At 44.5% G+C, this 17,896-nt stretch overlaps 1 protein-coding gene across 1 annotated transcript in view; it reads right to left on the reverse strand.

Moving 5' to 3' along the window:
• The window catches only part of LOC106566609 (protein bicaudal D homolog 2), an 83,357-nt gene that overhangs the window by 16,082 nt on the left and 49,379 nt on the right, over positions 1-17,896 (reverse strand). The window contains exons 3-9 of the mRNA XM_014134787.3: positions 7,542-7,694; positions 6,061-6,275; positions 5,677-5,923; positions 2,751-3,008; positions 2,162-2,365; positions 1,464-1,988; positions 308-459 (exon numbers count right to left, since the gene is read on the reverse strand). Coding sequence (XP_013990262.1) covers positions 308-459; positions 1,464-1,988; positions 2,162-2,365; positions 2,751-3,008; positions 5,677-5,923; positions 6,061-6,275; positions 7,542-7,694 — 1,754 coding nt within the window. The remainder of the gene's footprint in view (positions 1-307; positions 460-1,463; positions 1,989-2,161; positions 2,366-2,750; positions 3,009-5,676; positions 5,924-6,060; positions 6,276-7,541; positions 7,695-17,896) is intronic.

Genomic DNA, 17,896 nt, shown 5'->3' on the forward strand with positions numbered 1-17,896 from the left:
TGTTTCTGGCCATTTTGAGTCTTGTAGTGTGGCAAACATAAAGAATACATAAAGTCTCAAGCCTGATCTCATGTGGACAGATGAATCTGTTACCGTTGTATATAGAGAGAGCATATGTAAATGTCTGTTCTTGGACCATCTTTGACTACTCTCTTACTGTCTGGCCAAGGAGCGAGATAACTTGTTTTTAACATACGTTTTAAACTAGGAGTGTGATAGTGTGTTCCTAATGTGTTTTAAACAGGAAGTGTGATAGTGTGTTCCGAATGTGTTTTAAACAGGAAGTGTTATAGCATATTCCTCTTACCGTGTGGCAAACATGGCCCTGAGCGAGGAGAAGGTGGCGGCATCCTCCTTCAGGGCCTTGAGTTCGTTCCTCAGCTTCATCATGGTCTCCGTCACCATGGCCTTCTCGTTCTCATACTTACTCTTCAGGTTGGCCAGCGCCACCTCAGCCGTCTGCAGGGGGGACACAACACAACAACGGGTCAGACCAACTGCAATCGGCCATTTTGAGTCTTGTTCCTGCAGATTTATGTCATTATAGTCCGTTTTAGTGCTGTGACCTCTGAAGGTTTACTTGCACAGCAGTTCATTGGGGAGCTGGCTGGATTTAAAGACTACAGGTGTGTCTTTAAAAGACAGGCTTTCATCTGAGAGTCTTTTCACAGGTTCAGGAGCTGAGGAACACACACCATCTTCAAAGAGCTGACACCAGCTCCAGACTTCTTCTTTTGTGTTGAAAATCCCAAATTATTTGCATAGTCAACTTACACACAGCTCTGACACACACACTTACCCCACCAGGCAAAGACCACCAGGGGTCTTTTCATTGTCCCCAAATCCAGAACAAATTCAAGAAAGCGTACAGTATTATATAGAGCCCTTATTGCATGGAACTTCTTCCACCTCATATTGCTCAAATAAACAGCAAACCTGGTTTCAAAAAACAGATAAAGCAACACCACACAGCACAACACCTCTCCCGTATTTGACCAAGATAGTTTGTGTGTATGCACTGATATGTAGGCTACGTGTGCCTTTTTAAAAATGTATGTCGTTCTGCCCTTGAGCTGTTCTTGTCTAATGATGTTCTGTATTATGTCATTCTGTATTATGTTTCATGTTTTGTGTGGACCCCAGGAAGAGTAGCTGCTGCTTTTGCAACAGATAATGGGGATCCTAATAAAATACCAGCAACTGGACACACACAGACTGGGGCTCTGGGCTGGCAGGGTGTGTCTGCTTTAGAGAGCATTCATCTTTTCCTAACTCTATCACATTTTTTACACACTCACAGCCACCAGCTGTCTCTACATGGTGTTTTGTTATGACTCTTAGCTGCAGTGCATTTGCTGTGACAGCTGAACACGCTTCAGACAGCCACCTCCCTGCCTCAGTCTCCTGACTTTGATTATTAGGGGAGGGGAGGGAGATACAAACAGAGAGATTCAGTATCTGACCTGTTTGTTGGCTTTGAGCACGGTCCTCAGGGTGGCGATCTGCTCCCTCTTGGTGCTGAGCAGGGACTTGAGTTTAAGGATCTCCCCCATGCAGGCCTCCTTGTCCTTATCAGCCACTGTGCCGAGCTCCAGAGAGGCCATCCTCTGACGGGACAGCTCTGTGGTGCGGTCCACCGCCAGCTGGAGGTGCTTGATCTGATCCCGGATGATGGCCACCAGGTTGTACACGTTCATTGGCTCCCGGGGCGAGGGGGGAGAGGAGACAGGGGACGGGGCGCTGTCGGCAGCTTCGGGGACGGGGAACAGGCCCTTAGTGAGCAGTATGGGGGAGCGGCGGCCGCGACCCTCAGGACTGGTGCGCCCGCCCTTGCCCTGCTTGTAGAAGTCGAGCATGACGCGGTTGGGAGTCTGGTTGTTGCACATGCACACGTGGTTGTAGAGTGTGGCCAGCTCCTCGCTGAAGGTGACCAGCTCGTCCTGCGCCACGCTCAGGCTGCCCTGGGACTCGCCCGCCACGTCACTCACCTTTACAGATAGAAAGTGAGACACTTTATCAATTAATAAACCAGTCATTAGTGAGAAATCTGGTTTGCAAGTATGAGAAAAAAATATATACACAATTCATACACAGAGAAAAGTAAAAAAAAATAACTACAGATTTCACCAATATAACACAAATATAAAAATATGTTTCTCACCTTGCGCAGCTCCTTCTCCAGCCTGGCCTTCTCCTCTCTCTCCACGTGGCTGGTCTTCTCCAGAGAGGCCAGCTTCTCTCCAAGGGCTGTGACATGAGACTCCAGATGGCCTCGCTCCTCCTCATAGTGTGACTGACAGGACTGGTACTCTGCCTTCAGGGTTTTCAGCTCCTCCTTTAGCTCACCTGCCTCCGACACCGCAACCTGAGCTCATCAGAGGCAGAGTTTCAGGAATAGCTTCAATATCTCTGTGTGTGTGTGTGTGTGTGTGTGTGTGTGTGTGTGTGTGTGTGTGTGTGTGTTTGTGTGTTTTTACTATCTTTGTGGGGACCAAAATTCCTCACAATGATAGTAAAACAAGGAAAATTCATTTTGCCAGTCCCCACAAGGCAAAGGGCTATTTTAGGCTTAGGGGTTAGGTTTAGGAGTTAGGTTTAGGGGTTAAGGTTAGGGTTAGGTTAAGGTTTAGGGAAAATAGGATTTTGAATGGGAATCAATTGTTTGGTCCCCACAAGGATAGTAAAACAAACGTGTGTGTGTGTGTTTGTGTGTGCATAGAGTATATGTGTGTGTATACATGTTCAATTACCTTGTACTTGCACTCCAGGATCTCAGGTCCGTTGATGTCCACCTCGTAGTAGTCCCCGTCCTCGTTGCTGTCGCGCTCCTTCTCATTGTCCAGGGCTGACTGGCGCTCCTTGCTGGCCTGTAGCCTCCGGATGGCGTTGAGGTTCTCGGTGAGACGGCTGACCTTGTCCTGGTGCTCCTCCAGGGCCCCGTGGGCCTGCTCCAACTGCTTCTGGGAGTCCTGCAGCGTGGACACCAGAGACACCTTCTCACGCTCCATCTAGACGGGGGGAGACAGAAAATAAGACAGATTTATTAAGTTGGGAAGGTAAGTGTCTGGACAGAAAAGTGACAGACAATTGATATACATTAGAATTCAGACATAATCATGCAGACATAATCTTCCCATTTCCTTGTGTTGCTCTATCCCTCTCTGTCTCAGAATACCTAATGCAAATTAAAGTCCTGAAGGATGATGGTGGCTGTTTTTCAATATAACAGATAATATCTCTGGTGGTTTGAAGGACTCATTAAGGACACTACAGTATGTAACCAAAGACAGTGTGTCTCTGTGCCAATTCAGAGCCTGTGTGACCTTGGAGAAGTCTGGAATGGGTTCAACTCTGTGTTGGCAGAGGGACCAGAGCTGGGTCCATTGACACACACAAGCACTCATACAGAGTAGTGCAGGCCTCAGAGGCACCCAGCTATTTTCAGGGGCTGATGGTGTGTCAATAATAGATGAGTATCACTGTTCATCTTACTCTGTTATTCAGCTGGGATGAATATGCCTCGATGACAGGACTCAAAAGGAGGAAATGGTTTAATAAATATCTGTCTAGAATATTTAGACATGAACAGTCAGGAAAGGATCCTTTAGCTCTCAGCATAGTGTATTTTTAAGGAAAGTATATACAAACTTAATTTACAGCTTAATTTACAGAATACAGCTTACCACACCCCGCCCCCCCTTACCACACCCCGCCCTCAATCTGTTCCCCTCCCTAATTCTTGTTGATGACCTTGACAAGCATCTTGGTAATGCCAAGCTTGAGGAGTGTCTTAATCAAATTATTTCCTCAGAGTAGATGTTTGGCATATTAAAGATGCCTGCTGCTTACAGCTAGGACTCATCTTCCATCCTCTAATGCAGATGGACGTGACCTAAATGTGTAAAAGGCATATGGGCAGCTGGGCCTACTGTGTAAAAGGGCAACTGGTTCGCATGAGTGGGAATCATACTCCCACGGCAGCCATTTTGGATCTGATTGCACAGTGGGAGTATTGATTCTGCTGTAACTGAGGAGCAGGGTGACCTGCTGCGAGCGGATGTCTGGGATTGATTAATCAGTCTGTGATCAATAGAATGAGGAAAGAGAGAATGGCATCAGAGCAGTTGAATTATTGAATAGAGGTTTGGGTTTCCCTGTTGCAATTCCGGCCAGAGGAGGATATCCAAAGGGCTGGTTGACACTATGTTGGCTTAATGCTGAACACTAAGGCCTGCTGCTGCCTCAGAAATTCAGTATCAAAGGACCGGATTCGGGTTAAATGCCATGGTACTCATACCAAGGCAATGCTATGGTGACCTAGAAGCAACCCGGTGACAACCTCATTGTGATGTGTTAGGGGGGGGACTTGAGTCTTTTCACCCACAGGTATCCAACAAGTATACACTGGTAACCATGGAGACAGCTGTGGTGTTCTGATGTACTGACAGATCCACCGGTGGTGGCGCCTCATGTGTGTGGCCTCCCGGGGGTTGGGGGGGGGGGGGGGGGGGGGGGCATGCAGCCACTGGACACACTTGTCTGACTGACTGACCGAGTCGACCGCCCGACTTCACATTCCAACAAGAGGCTTGGCTTCCAGAGTTGTCAAGGAAATCGTTCTGATTCCAATGGATGGTACTGTATGTAGGCTCTAAGAGCTGATGAGGCTATACAGAGATCATTACAGGCTGAGATAGAAAAGCCCTCATCAGTATTTGCTATGTGTAAACCTAAAGTATTGGAGTTCTATGATGTTTTATTGCTTTTGATTCTATGCTGTAATTGACTTTGATCTCCCTTTGGCTTGTCTGAACCAATGACACTTAATTAATCAGTAAGTGATAGATTGAGCCTTTTCAACAGCTCTACTATTGAATAAATATCCTTCTGGACTCTTGCGGGGGAAGATTGATGTACAGCGTTCGGGTGGGCCTTCGCTTCAGCAAACAGGAAAGGAGGGGTGCTCAACAACGTTGACAAAAATCATGAGAAGGGCTTACAAAGAAAAACTTCTAAAAGGACTTCTTCATGGCAGAAAGCAGTTGGAGCACTCAACATAAAAGGCAGATCATTTTTTTAGCTCACACTAATCCCTTGTACAGGATGAGAACAGAATGAGAACAGGTGACTAACGTCTTCCTCAGAGTGACCTGACCTTTGCACTTAGCTCCTATTTGACCACGAGGCTATAAATAGGAACTAACTGCATTGGTCAGGTCACTCTGATGTACACCGTTATTGTATCTCAGAAGAGAATATTGATAGGATCGCCATAACTAATTTACATGTATGTTAGTGTGTGTAGACTGGGCCTTCAAATACACTGGGAAAGTGTATATTAAGTGAGTCTACACACAGTGTGCAGTCAATAGTCCATTCTTCTATTCCTCACTCCCAACAAACATTTGAATTACGAGGGTGACTGAGGGTACTGGGCACTACGAAATTAACAAATTACGACATTCCCGTAGGCTTTGAAGATATCAAAGTTTGTTTGAATATTTTAATATCAATGTGTAATTCAAACCTTGACGTCATTCATATCATACACAGTGTAACAGATTCAGTGAATGAATGAAACGCTATGGTTACAGCTGTAGCAGCTGGATATTCCTGACTGTTATCCCTCTCATGCACAGTCATACACAGACATACTCAAATTAACTCTCTACGTACCTGCAGCAGCTGCTGTTTGAGTTTCTGGATCTCAGAGATGTTGAGTTCACTCAGCAGGTCGTCTACCAGGCTGGGGACGGGGCGGAACAGGTCACCCTTCTTGGGCGTGGACGCACGGTTGTCCTCAGCGATGGCGTTGGCGAGCTTGCTGAAGCCGTTCTCGTAACCATGGAGAGCCTCATCGTTGTTGGGTTCCGTGGCGGCGTCATCGCTGAACTTGAGCCCATCCAGAGAAATGCTGAGGGGGCTGGGAAGAGGGAGAGGACCAGAACATGATAACATGAATTTCACAGTTATTCTCATAATGCTTTTTATTATATTGTACAGGGTTTTGATGGATGAGGTGTTACAGATGGAATTGGTGCCTTTGATTGTTTTGTGTACCTGTGGTACATAGAGTCTCCTATGCTCATGTAGTGGGAGAGCTCTTTCCTCAGGGCGGCCTTCTGCTCGCACTCAGTCTTGATGGTCTCCAGGGCTTCCCCTAGCTGTCGCTCAGCAATCTCCTTCAGGCGGATTGCATCCTCCAATTGGCTGTTCAGGAACTGGGTGTCTTCCTCCAGACGACGAATCTCGTGCTTCAGACCCTCAAACTCCACCTGTAGGGGCGGGACAGACAGGTAGGTGTTAATAAAAGCATAAAGGTGGGCTTATATAGGGGAAATGGAAATAGAATACCATACTGGTTTAATCAACTCGTTTTGTCACCATAAAAAGAGGGCTTTTAAAAGTGCAAAATTGCCTTTTCATTTAAATAGGATTTGGTACTGTAATCTTACATTTGCCAATTAAAACTATAGCCTACAGCCTTCCGTTTTAAAATCATGCCTTTAAATTTAACAAACATAATCCCTGGATACACGGCATGTGAAGTGTTAGCCGTTCCCACATGAAAAAAAAACAATTTCGAAAGGAAATCCCCCTATTTGTAAATTCTCTTATATTTTGTGTCTGGTTTTACTCTTGCCATTGGTGTGAATTAAACTCAAGAGTATTTGCTTTGCAACACCACATCTCTCTCCGTCTCTGTGGCCTACGGAGAGGGAAAACTGTCTAGAAGTGGGGATTACCAGAAACAATATATTAAACTGTGTCACATTCAGACTCGCTCCTTCTCTCTCCGGGTGCAAATAGGCCTCCACATAAAGGCTTATCTCTTTATTAAATCTGAGCATGGTTTCTATAATCTGAATTAAATCAGTGTATTCCAGGTCGATGTGAGCAGCAGACACTGGAGAGTGCAGACAGACAGAGGTCTATGGTGTGTATACATGGACAACTGTGAGTCGCACATAGACTGGGGTGTGTGGTAGACAGTAGTGCAAAGCCTAGGTTCAGAGAGCCTGGGTTAACTGGGCCTCAAAAGCAGGTTCAGCTATACACAGTGAGGAGGGGTTCATAATGAAACGTGACTGGAGGAGTAGCCTACAGAAGCAAGAGAGTGCATGTAAAGCAGTGGAGGCTGCTGAGGGGAGGATGGCGCATAATGATGTCTGGAACGGAGTGCATGGAATGGCATTAGACACATGGAAACCATGTGTTTAATGGATTTGATAACATTCCACCTATTCTGCGCCAGCCATTACCACAAGCCCATCCTCCCCAATTAAGGTGCCACCAACCTCCTGTGATGTAAAGATCAAATCAAATTTTATTTGTCACATGCGCCGAATACAAAAGTGAAATGCTTGATGGGTTGATGTCATCTCATTTCCCTTCCCCCATCCCATCTAGCCCCAACCCAAACCCTCTGTTGAGCAATGAGACCCGTTTCTTCAGGATGATGTTCCCTTACCTATTCTCCTTACTATCCCACATCCCCCCCCCAGCCGCCCTCTCCCCGGTGTAGTGGTGTTGCTCTTCACCTGGGTCTGTTTGAGCCCAGAAACCTGTTTCTGCAGGGAGATGTTCTCCTCCTCCAGCTCTGTGTAGTCCTGCAGCAGACGTGCCTCCCGGAACTTATACTCCTTGATGTCATCACGCAGACGGGTCCGCTGCAGCTCCACCACTTGGATGTTCTGTAGGGGTGAACGACAGGGACAGAGGGAGAAGAGGAGGGAGGGAGAGAAAGGGATAAAAAATTCGAATAAGGCTGTAACGTAACAAAATGTGGAAAAAGTCAAGGGGTCTGAATAGTTTCCGAAGGCACTGTATGTTAGACTTGAGTACAGTAGCCTACATGTATTGACACATAAAGATGTCAGAACAGCTCGATGTAGTACAGATGCTAACATGTGTTATCAATACATGACAGATTAACATGCTTCCTGTAATACAGATACAGCATCTCCCACCTTGCAGGGAGCATGGCCTTGTCTGCATTAATCATTTGAAGGCAAGAATGTAACGAGGGAAGAGAGGAGAGAGAGAACTCAGAGATAACTCCCTGTTCCCCTCCTCCGATGACAGACTGACAGGCTCAAAGCCAACAGGATCAGATACTGTAAGCCCTGCAGAGCAGCCAGCCTGTGTCCTCACGTTCTCTCTCTGTCCCCCTGTCTGTCCTCCTTCATACCCCTTCCTTCCCCTCCGTTGGCCTCGAATACCTCCCCTACCACCCCTTAAATCTTCCCCTGTCGTCCCCCATCACTACCCATCCCAGCCAGTCGCCCCTTAGCTTACAAATGCAGGAAACATAAGTCTGAAGGTTAGGCTACATAAAAGCTCTGCAGTAAGGAGATACTCAGTAAAGGCGTGTGTGTGGTGCTTGCTCTGAATGTATATGGGTGTGACTTTGAGAGCGAGCATGTGCAACCTGTTTTCTGCAGTTATCAGTGTATGAATCCATTAACTTTGAGAGTGAGTTCAGCCATGCAGTGGGGTCTCTTTGATTATGCGTGCATGTGTGTAGCGTGACACACAACCTCTAATCCTTTCAGGTGACCAAGTTGAGGTGAAAAAGGAGTGTCCCTCAACACACACGTCCCTCCAGTCACAAATCAGAGGGGTCACTATCTTTAAGAACAGGTGCTGAGTGAGTGAGTGTGTGTGAGTGTGTGGAAAGAGTTTGAAATGTATTCTATTCTACGAAAACATCCCAGTAATTTGACTCATCAGTTTAACCAATTTAATCAATTTAATCAATTGAATCAACCAATTTGTCTTTATTACTCTCCATTACCCATTTAATAGGACTTACTATGCAATTACCATCTTAGCTTGCAGATACCATTATATCTGTAGAAAAATGTGTTTCCATCGTTAGCATGTTTTCAGAGCGATGCTAAATCCCCGTTGAAGGAAGTACATGCTCCTCATTATCTCTGTGTAATAATGAATCACTAAGCGCATCGCCCGATTGATGTTGATTGTTGGATGGAGACTCATGAATATTCATGAGGTTGTGTGCATGTATAATGAGTATAGTCTATCCTGCCTGTGTGAAAATCCTGGTATTGATGCATTGATGAATAATGCATGATCTACCATACAGATCACACCAATCACGATAATACAACACTTTAATTACACCTCGGAATCTCCAGCTGGGAAGGCAGGAAGGAATCGATACAATCGCCATACAACTACAGTGGCTAAACCATTACCTACAGTCTCTAGACTTTACAGTACACTTAAATGTCTGTATTTCCCTGCTCTGGTGTACATTCCTCTAACAGTCTTTCAGTACTTAAAAACACACTTGAATGGTAGGCTACATTTAAATATCCAGGTTAAGGCTGCACAGTAAGTGAAGGGTTAGGCTGACTGAAATATACTGAGTGTAATGAGAAAAGTTGGAATGTAGAAGGATCTCTTGCCTGCTTATCTGTAAAATGTAAATGACATGACGTCTGTGCTGAAGTCAAGACCTAAGCCCCATCCATACGAGACATTCTGACTCATTTAGTTGGACCCCATCAACAACACTCAGAAGTGTAATTCCTTCACCTATAGACTAGATTTAGCAATGACACCACTGACAATTCTCAGAAAGCTAAAATTAACAGAGCACAGCTGCAGGACTGAGGGTTTCTGGACGCAGGGTCAAAATAAGGCAATCTCAATGACACTGACCTACTTCTGGACTTAGAGCAGCATGGGGGTTCCAGAGTGGCAGGAGAGCTTCAATATGATGTTAGATGGTTCCTCAACCTGATAGTAGTCTATGGGCCAGGAGAAATTGTAATCCATAGTTTGGTTTTCTTTAAACAGCCACTACAAACTTCAGCTAACTTTAGCCATCGCTAGCTAAAAATATATGGTAATGGATTTTATGTCCAAATCACCTTGAAGCAACATCAAACCAAATATGGAGTTTATTTGAGTTGATTTCAGGTGATTTTGGTCATGCCCCCATCACTTCCATATATTTTTAGCTAGCGGTGGCTAAAGTTAGCTGAAGATTGTAGTGACTGTTTAAAGAAAACCGAACTATGGATTACAATTTCTCCTGGCCCATAGACTACTATCAAGGTGAGGAACCATCTAACATCATATTGTAAAATAGTGAACTACTTAAGTCCAGGAGCATGCTAAATCTATGTTAGTGCAATCTACAGTTTAGGTCTGTTTCACTTTTCTCTACAGTCATTTGTCATGTTCAGGATAGACACAGATAGCCAGGTGGTCCAGTCTAAGTAATATGGAACGGTCTCTTCCAGTCCAGGGTCAGTTGCCTCAGCTGGAGGGTCAGTGCTGTCTAGCCTTAATGAATACAGACCACCACACAAACTGATTAAGAGGCTCCTCAAACTGATTAGGATGCAAACAAGGCCTTCCACCCTGCTGTCCGTAAGAGCCCACTCTGCTCCCGCCATCACTGACCATGCAGAGGTCCTCGGGGACTGTGTGAAGGGGTGTCTGCAATTCTGCCGGACAGAAAAGGTGAACCGTAGTTACATAGCGGGGGTTATGGTGGCTGAGTGTGTGGCTGCCATAAAACGTGAATAACATTTACTCAGGCGAATGACAGAGCCCTCCCCTGGGGGTTTCTGGTTTTGTTGACATTTGACGTCCCACATTAAGGACCCTGTCAATGGGAGGTCTCTGATTAGCATACAGACGTGTGTGGTTTATGAAGACTCCCTGCCTGCTGTCACTACAGGCACACACCAACTGCCTCACTCAGACACACACACACACTCAAACCCACCTGACTGGGCAGTGTGTGTGTGTTAGGATAATACTTAAGAGCAATAATGTTAATGTGTGCAAACTGTGCACAAGTACAAGCATAGCTGTAGTGTTAAATTAAGCCTAATGTGCAGTATGTGTGTATATCTCTGTGTCCTCTGGTAAGTCCTTGACTGTGGTCTAATCCTCTCTCTGTATGGGATACAGTGGGTGCTGCTGTAAAGGAAATGAAAGCACTGGCTCAGTAGATTCTACAGGTCAGAGCTCCCTCCTCTGAGCTGATTCAGTCATACTGGAACTCTACTTCACTTTCACATCTATAGCTCCAATTTCACAACTTAAACCGCCATTGACGGCATACTGAGTCTTAACCAGCTCATGTCACAGCAAAGCTTTGAGTTAGTGCCTAAAGTGTTTGAGCTTTTCACAATCACCGCTATTGAAAATAGCGCTATAACTCGGTTAGTCACTATGCTAGAGGTTACAGCTTAATACCGCTGTAGATTAGGTGGGTTTTGAAACTGTGGTTAGAGTCTGGCTTGGTCTTAATACTATGGGATATCTGGTGTGTTTCCATGAAAATCCCACATTTACTACCTTTTCCCATTTCCCTTCCCTGAAAAGAAGGTACATGATTCCCAGATGGCACGAAGCGGGATTACTGATATGATAGCACTGTCTGACTCACAATAATGTGATTTGTACCGCATACAAGGTAATGTATTGCATTCTTCCCACCCAACACTAAGACGGACACTAAAATGGACAGTTCATTACCTCAGTCAAATTACTATGTAGCTTAAATTTGTGTGTATTTGTATTTATTTTTGCAATAAAGATGATGATGCTACAATAATACAAACTCACAATAGCCTAATGATATACAGTACCTTGCGAAAGTATTCGGCCCCCTTGAACTTTTCGACCTTTTGCCACATTTCAGGCTTCAAACATAAAGATATAAAACTGTAATTTTTTGTGAAGAATCAACAACAAGTGGGACACAATTATGAAGTGGAACGAAATTTATTGGATATTTCAAACTTTTTTAACAAATAAAAAACTGAAAAATTGGCCGTGCAAAATTATTCAGCCCCTTTACTTTCAGTGCAGCAAACTCTCTCCAGAAGTTCAGTGAGGATCTCTGAATGATCCAATGTTGACCTAAATGACTAATGATGATAAATAGAATCCATCTGTGTGTAATCAAGTCTCCGTAAAAATGCACCTGCTCTGTGATATTCTCAGAGGTCCGTTTAAAGCGCAGAGAGCATCATGAAGAACAAGGAACACACCAGGCAGGTCCGAGATACTGTTGTGGAGAAGTTTAAAGCCGGATTTGGATACAAAAAGATTTCCCAAGCTTTAAACATCCCAAGGAGCACTGTGCAAGCGATAATATTGAAATGGAAGGAGTATCAGACCACTGCAAATCTACGAAGACCCGGCCGTCCCTCTAAACTTTCAGCTCATACAAGGAGAAGACTGATCAGAGATGCAGCCAAGAGGCCCATGATCACTCTGGATGAACTGCAGAGATCTACAGCTGAGGTGGGAGACTCTGTCCATAGGACAACAATCAGTCGTATACTGCACAAATCTGGCCTTTATGGAAGAGTGGCAAGAAGAAAGCCATTTCTTAAAGATATCCATAAAAAGTGTCAGTTTAAAGTTTGCCACTAGCCACCTGGGAGACACACCAAACATGTGGAAGAAGGTGCTCTGGTCAGATGAAACCAAAATGGAACTTTTTGGCAACAATGCAAAACGTTATGTTTGGCGTAAAAGCAACACAGCTCATCACCCTGAACACACCATCCCCCCTGTCAAACATGGCGGTGGCAGCATCATGGTTTGGGCCTGCTTTTCTTCAGCAGGGGCAGGGAAGATGGTTAAAATTGATGGGAAGATGGATGGAGCCAAATACAGGACCATTCTGGAAGAAAACCTGATGGAGTCTGCAAAAGAGCTGGGACGGAGATTTGTCTTCCAACAAGACAATGATCCAAAACATAAAGCAAAATCTACAATGGAATGGTTCACAAATAAACATATCCAGGTGTTAGAATGGCCAAGTCAAAGTCCAGACCTGAATCCAATCGAGAATCTGTGGAAAGAACTGAAAACTGCTGTTCACAAACGCTCTCCATCCAACCTCACTGAGCTCGAGCTGTTTTGCAAGGAGGAATGGGCAAAAATGTCAGTCTCTCGATGTGCAAAACTGATAGAGACATACCCCAAGCGACTTACAGCTGTAATCGCAGAAAAAGGTGGCGCTACAAAGTATTAACTTAAGGGGGCTGAATAATTTTGCACGCCCAATTTTTCCGTTTTTTATTTGTTAAAAAAGTTTGAAATATCCAATAAATTTCGTTCCACTTCATGATTGTGTCCCACTTGTTGTTGATTCTTCACAAAAAATTACAGTTTTATATCTTTATGTTTGAAGCCTGAAATGTGGCAAAAGGTCGAAAAGTTCAAGGGGGCCGAATACTTTCGCAAGGCACTGTACACATGATTTAAATAGCAGGACAATGTAAAGTCCATTATCCCTCTGAAGAGTATGGATTTGACTGTTTGAGAAGGTTTGAATAATAAGCAACCTATTGTTGGAAGTCAATAGACCAACATAGCTACTGTAGTAGGTCAAAGCTGTGTACTGGAAAACCTTGGTAGAGCATGGGTGATGTTCGCATTGCTTTTCTCATGTGAATTTCCTTTCTTTTTCGGATTCACTTAAAACATATTTATTTTTTTACACCGGAAGGTGATTATGTAACATTATTATACAACATTATGATACAGCATAACACAGCAATACTGTAAAGTAAAGTAAAAATAGAAATAATGAAATAATGTGGTTATTAGTATTTCATTTATATTAACAGCTGATTTTCCAGAGGGAAGCGAAAAACCAGAAACTAATTTAAGCCAATATGGAGTAAGCTGCAAAACATTTCCCTGATCTCTTTTAACAAGAATATCACACAAGCTCCTGGAAAATACAAATAATCAACATGTAGCCTATCCATGAACTATTTACATACATAACTGACTGTTACATTAGGTGCTCGGTATTCTGCAACAACATACTTCTCGCCCTGACATCCTTGTCATTCACCTTGGTGGAAACAACTTCGGATACACCAAGGGGACACAGACGAGCTGATTTAGAGGTGGTCATCCAAATGTTTCCCGGGATAATGGTTGTCTTCTCTGATATCGCGCAGCAGAGGAGCTAGATGTTCCAGTGGGACCAGAAGATAAACAAGTGCATAGAGAGGGCCCGGGGCTCTGTCAATCTGCTGGTATACGCGTTTCAGGGAACACAATCCGCCACCCTGACATTAAACAGTGGAGTGGAGCGGGGTGGAGTGTATCTGACAGATGAGAGCAATGATGTATTCCTTGAGAGTTGGTCTCTCCACCGTTCTCTTCTCTGTAGAGCAAGACGTGCAAAGTAATACACACATCACACTCCCTGTTCATTGCCACTCAACGATGCACTTTTAAAAGCCATCTAATAATTGAAAATAAGTACACACCATTATGGTACAAACCCTGTCATAAACAAAGTATCTTGACACTATGTGCTGCTGTGTGGTTTGTTGCTAACCCTACTTTACGGTTTTTACTTTTTAATTACCGTTTTTACTTTTTTCATTCAACTTTTTCACCCCGGACATGGTTCGTCAGGTCCTCCACCAGCCAAAGCTAAGTAGTAACATTAACATGATGCCTTCTAATTCAGTCGCTGTACTCATAATATACAGGAGAACGATCGCCTTACGGCGAGGATAGCGGTGCTGCAAGCCCAGCTTCAGACGCAATTGTTAGGCAAGGGTAATTTAAGATGAAACAGCGTTTGTGCCACCAATAAGTACAGATAGTAGTATGAATCCCCTCACACAGTCTCCGCAGCCGGACAATTTTATCATGGCTTCTTGAGGGAAATGCTGTAGGAATGCTCAACCAGTGTCGCTCATTCAGCCGACAGAAACTTTCAACCGGTTCTCCCCATTAAGCAACGGGTCGGAGTCAGAGGCCGAGCCTTCTCTGGTCTCTACTCCTCCCGTTACGGGGTCTGAGATGCCGAAGCCTCCCACCAATAGCTCAGACAAATTGAAAACCCTAGTCACTGGCGACTCCATTACCCGCAGTATTAGACTTAAAACGAATCATCCAGCGATCATACACTGTTTACCAGGGAGCAGGGCTACCAATGTTAAGGCTAATCTGAAGATGATGCTGGCTAAAGCTAAAACTGGCGAGTGTAGAGAGTATAGGGATACTGTTATCCACGTCCGCACCAACGATGTTAGGATGAAACAGTCAGAGGTCACCAAGTGCAACATAGCTTCAGCGTGTAAATCAGCTAGAAAGATGTGTCAGCGTCGAGTAATTTTCTCTGGCCCCCTCCCAGTTAAGGGGAGTGATGAGCTCTACAGCAGAGTCTCACAACTCAATCGCTGGTTGAAAACTGTTTTTTGCCCCTCCCAAAAGATAGAATTTGTAGATAATTGGCCCTCTCTCTGGGACTCACCCACAAGCCTGGCCTGCTGAGGAGTGGCAAACTCCATCCTAGCTGGAGGGGTGCTCTCATCTTATCTACGAACATAGACAGGGCTCTAACTCCTCTAGCTCCATAATTAGATCGGGTGCAGACCAGGCAGCAGGCTGTTAGTCAGCCTGACAGTTTAGTGGAGTCTGCCACTAGCACAGTCAGTGTAGTCAGATCAGCTTTCCCCATTGAGTCTGTGCCTCAATCTAGGTTGGGCAAAACTAAACATGGCGGTGTTCCCCTTAGCAATCTCACTGGAATAAAGACCTCCTCCATTCCTGTCATTATTGAAAGAGATTGTGATATCGCACATCTCAAAATAGGGCTACTTAATGTTAGATCCTTCACTTCCAAGGCAGTTATTAGTCAATGAACTAATCACTGATCTTAATCATGATATGATTGGCCTGACTGAAACATGGCTTAAGCCTGATGAATTTACTGTGCTAAATGAGGCAGCAGGTAGCCTAGTGGTTAGAGCATTGGATCAGTAACCGAAAGGTTGCAAGATCGAATCCCCGAGCTGACAAGGGAAAAATCTGTCGCACTGCCCCTGAACAAGGCAGTTAACCCATTGTTCCTAGGCCGTCATCGAAAATAACAATTAGTTCTTAACTGACTTGCCTAGTTAAATAAAGGTAAAAAAAGGCCTCACCTCCTGGTTACACTAGTGACCATGTTGCCTGTGCATCCCGCGGAGGTGTTGCTAACATTCATGATAGCATATTTCGATATAAAAACAACAACTGCATTTTCATCTTTTGAGCTTCTAGTCATGAAATCTATGCAGCCTACTCAATCACTTTTAATAGCTACTGTTTACAGGCCTCCTGGGCCATATACAGCATTCCTCACTGAGTTCCCTGAATTCCTATCAAACCTTGTAGTCATGGCAGATAACATTGTAATTTTTGGTGACTTTAACATTGACACGGAAAAGTCCACAGACCCACTCCAAAAGGCTTTCAGGGCCATTATCCACTCAGTGGGTTTTGTCCAACATGTCTCTGGACCTACTCACAGCCACAGTCATACTCTGGACCTAGTTATGTCCCATGGAATAAATGTTGTGGACTATCGGACCACCATTTTATTACGTTTGCAATCACAACAAATAATCTGCTCAGACCCCAACCAAGGATCATCAAAAGCCGTGCTATAAATTCTCGGACAACCCAAAGATTCCTAGATGCCCTTCCAGACTCCCTCCACCTACCCAAGGACGTCAGAGTACAAAAATCAGTTAACCACCTAACTGAGGAACTCAATTTAACCTTGCGTAATACCCTAGATGCAGTCGCACCCCTAAAAACAAAAAACATTTGTCATAAGAAACTAGCTCCCTGGTATACAGAAAATACACGAGCTCTGAGGCAAACTTCCAGAAAATTGGAACGAAAATTTTGATTGATATTTAAATGGACAGACAGTCTGGTGATGACAGCAAGCTGGAGGACACAGATCACCACGAATCACATGTGGTGAGCTATCGACACAGGGATGGTGGTTGGAAGAGCGCGCTTGTTTTAAATGGAAAAGCATTGCGGTAGCTTTTGATAAAGAAGATCATCAAGATGAGCGCTACATCCTGAGGGGTTCGTGCTGATTGTACAGAGATTGTGAGAGCCAGTTAAATGGCATCCCTAGAGAAAGCAAGAACAAGATATATGTCATGAGAAGTGCAGTATTATCATAAGCAGACTTGGAATACAGAGGAGGAATGGAGGAAAAAAGAGAGGCAGAGGAGGTCTAAGAAAGAGAGGGAGGAAGATGGTGAGCTTGAGTCTGTTAAAAATGGCAGAAAAAAGGGAGATGATTTGTTAAACAAGAATGGTAGAAAGTGTACGCAGAGTGAGCTGAAGACAGGAGAAATGGAAGTGAATGAGGACGAAGTATCGGTGGTGAAGTTCTCAGAGCCCTAGGCTTGCACCGAGGGTCAGGATAAAGATGAGTCTGTGACAGTAGGAGTGAAGTTATTGGAAAAAGTGGACCCTTGCCTTTTGGCTGATCCATTTGTGGTTTCAGGGTGGGTGAAAACAGAGTTTGGTACTGTGGAATCGGTGAGGGTAACCAGAAGTGGTCTTGTAATATTGTTTGTGTTTCTGCTGGACAGAAGGCACTAGGCGTTAAATGAATGGGGGCTAGAAATGTGAACTGTTTTCATTGAAAGAAGTGATTACTGGGGTAGCAGTAAATGTAAAGGTTGACCAACTGAAGGGGAAGATTCTCTGTGTTTGTGATGCTCATCATTTGGTGCGGCGCAGACAGGGTGTCGTGAGTGGTGAAACAGAAGTGTCGCTGTCTGTTATTTTGATGTTGAGTCTTTGCCCGACAAAGTGATGTTAGGATATTTAAGTTATCCTGTACAAGCTTTTGTGCCGAATACATTACGTTGTTACAGGTGGCAAGCTTATGGGCATGTGGCAGCAGTGTGTAGGAGGGAGGTTCCTAGGTGTGAGAAGTGTGCAGAAGGGCATGAGACAAAGGAATGTGTAGCATTGGGGAAAGTAGTGGTATGTGTTTATTGTAGGGGTGTCCATGGGGCTGGGGATCAGAAATGTCCCGTGCGAGAGAGGCAGGTTGAGG

This window comes from Salmo salar, chromosome 13, assembly GCF_965601325.2.
Source record: "Salmo salar chromosome 13, fSalSal1, whole genome shotgun sequence".
Lineage (NCBI taxonomy): Eukaryota > Metazoa > Chordata > Actinopteri > Salmoniformes > Salmonidae > Salmo > Salmo salar.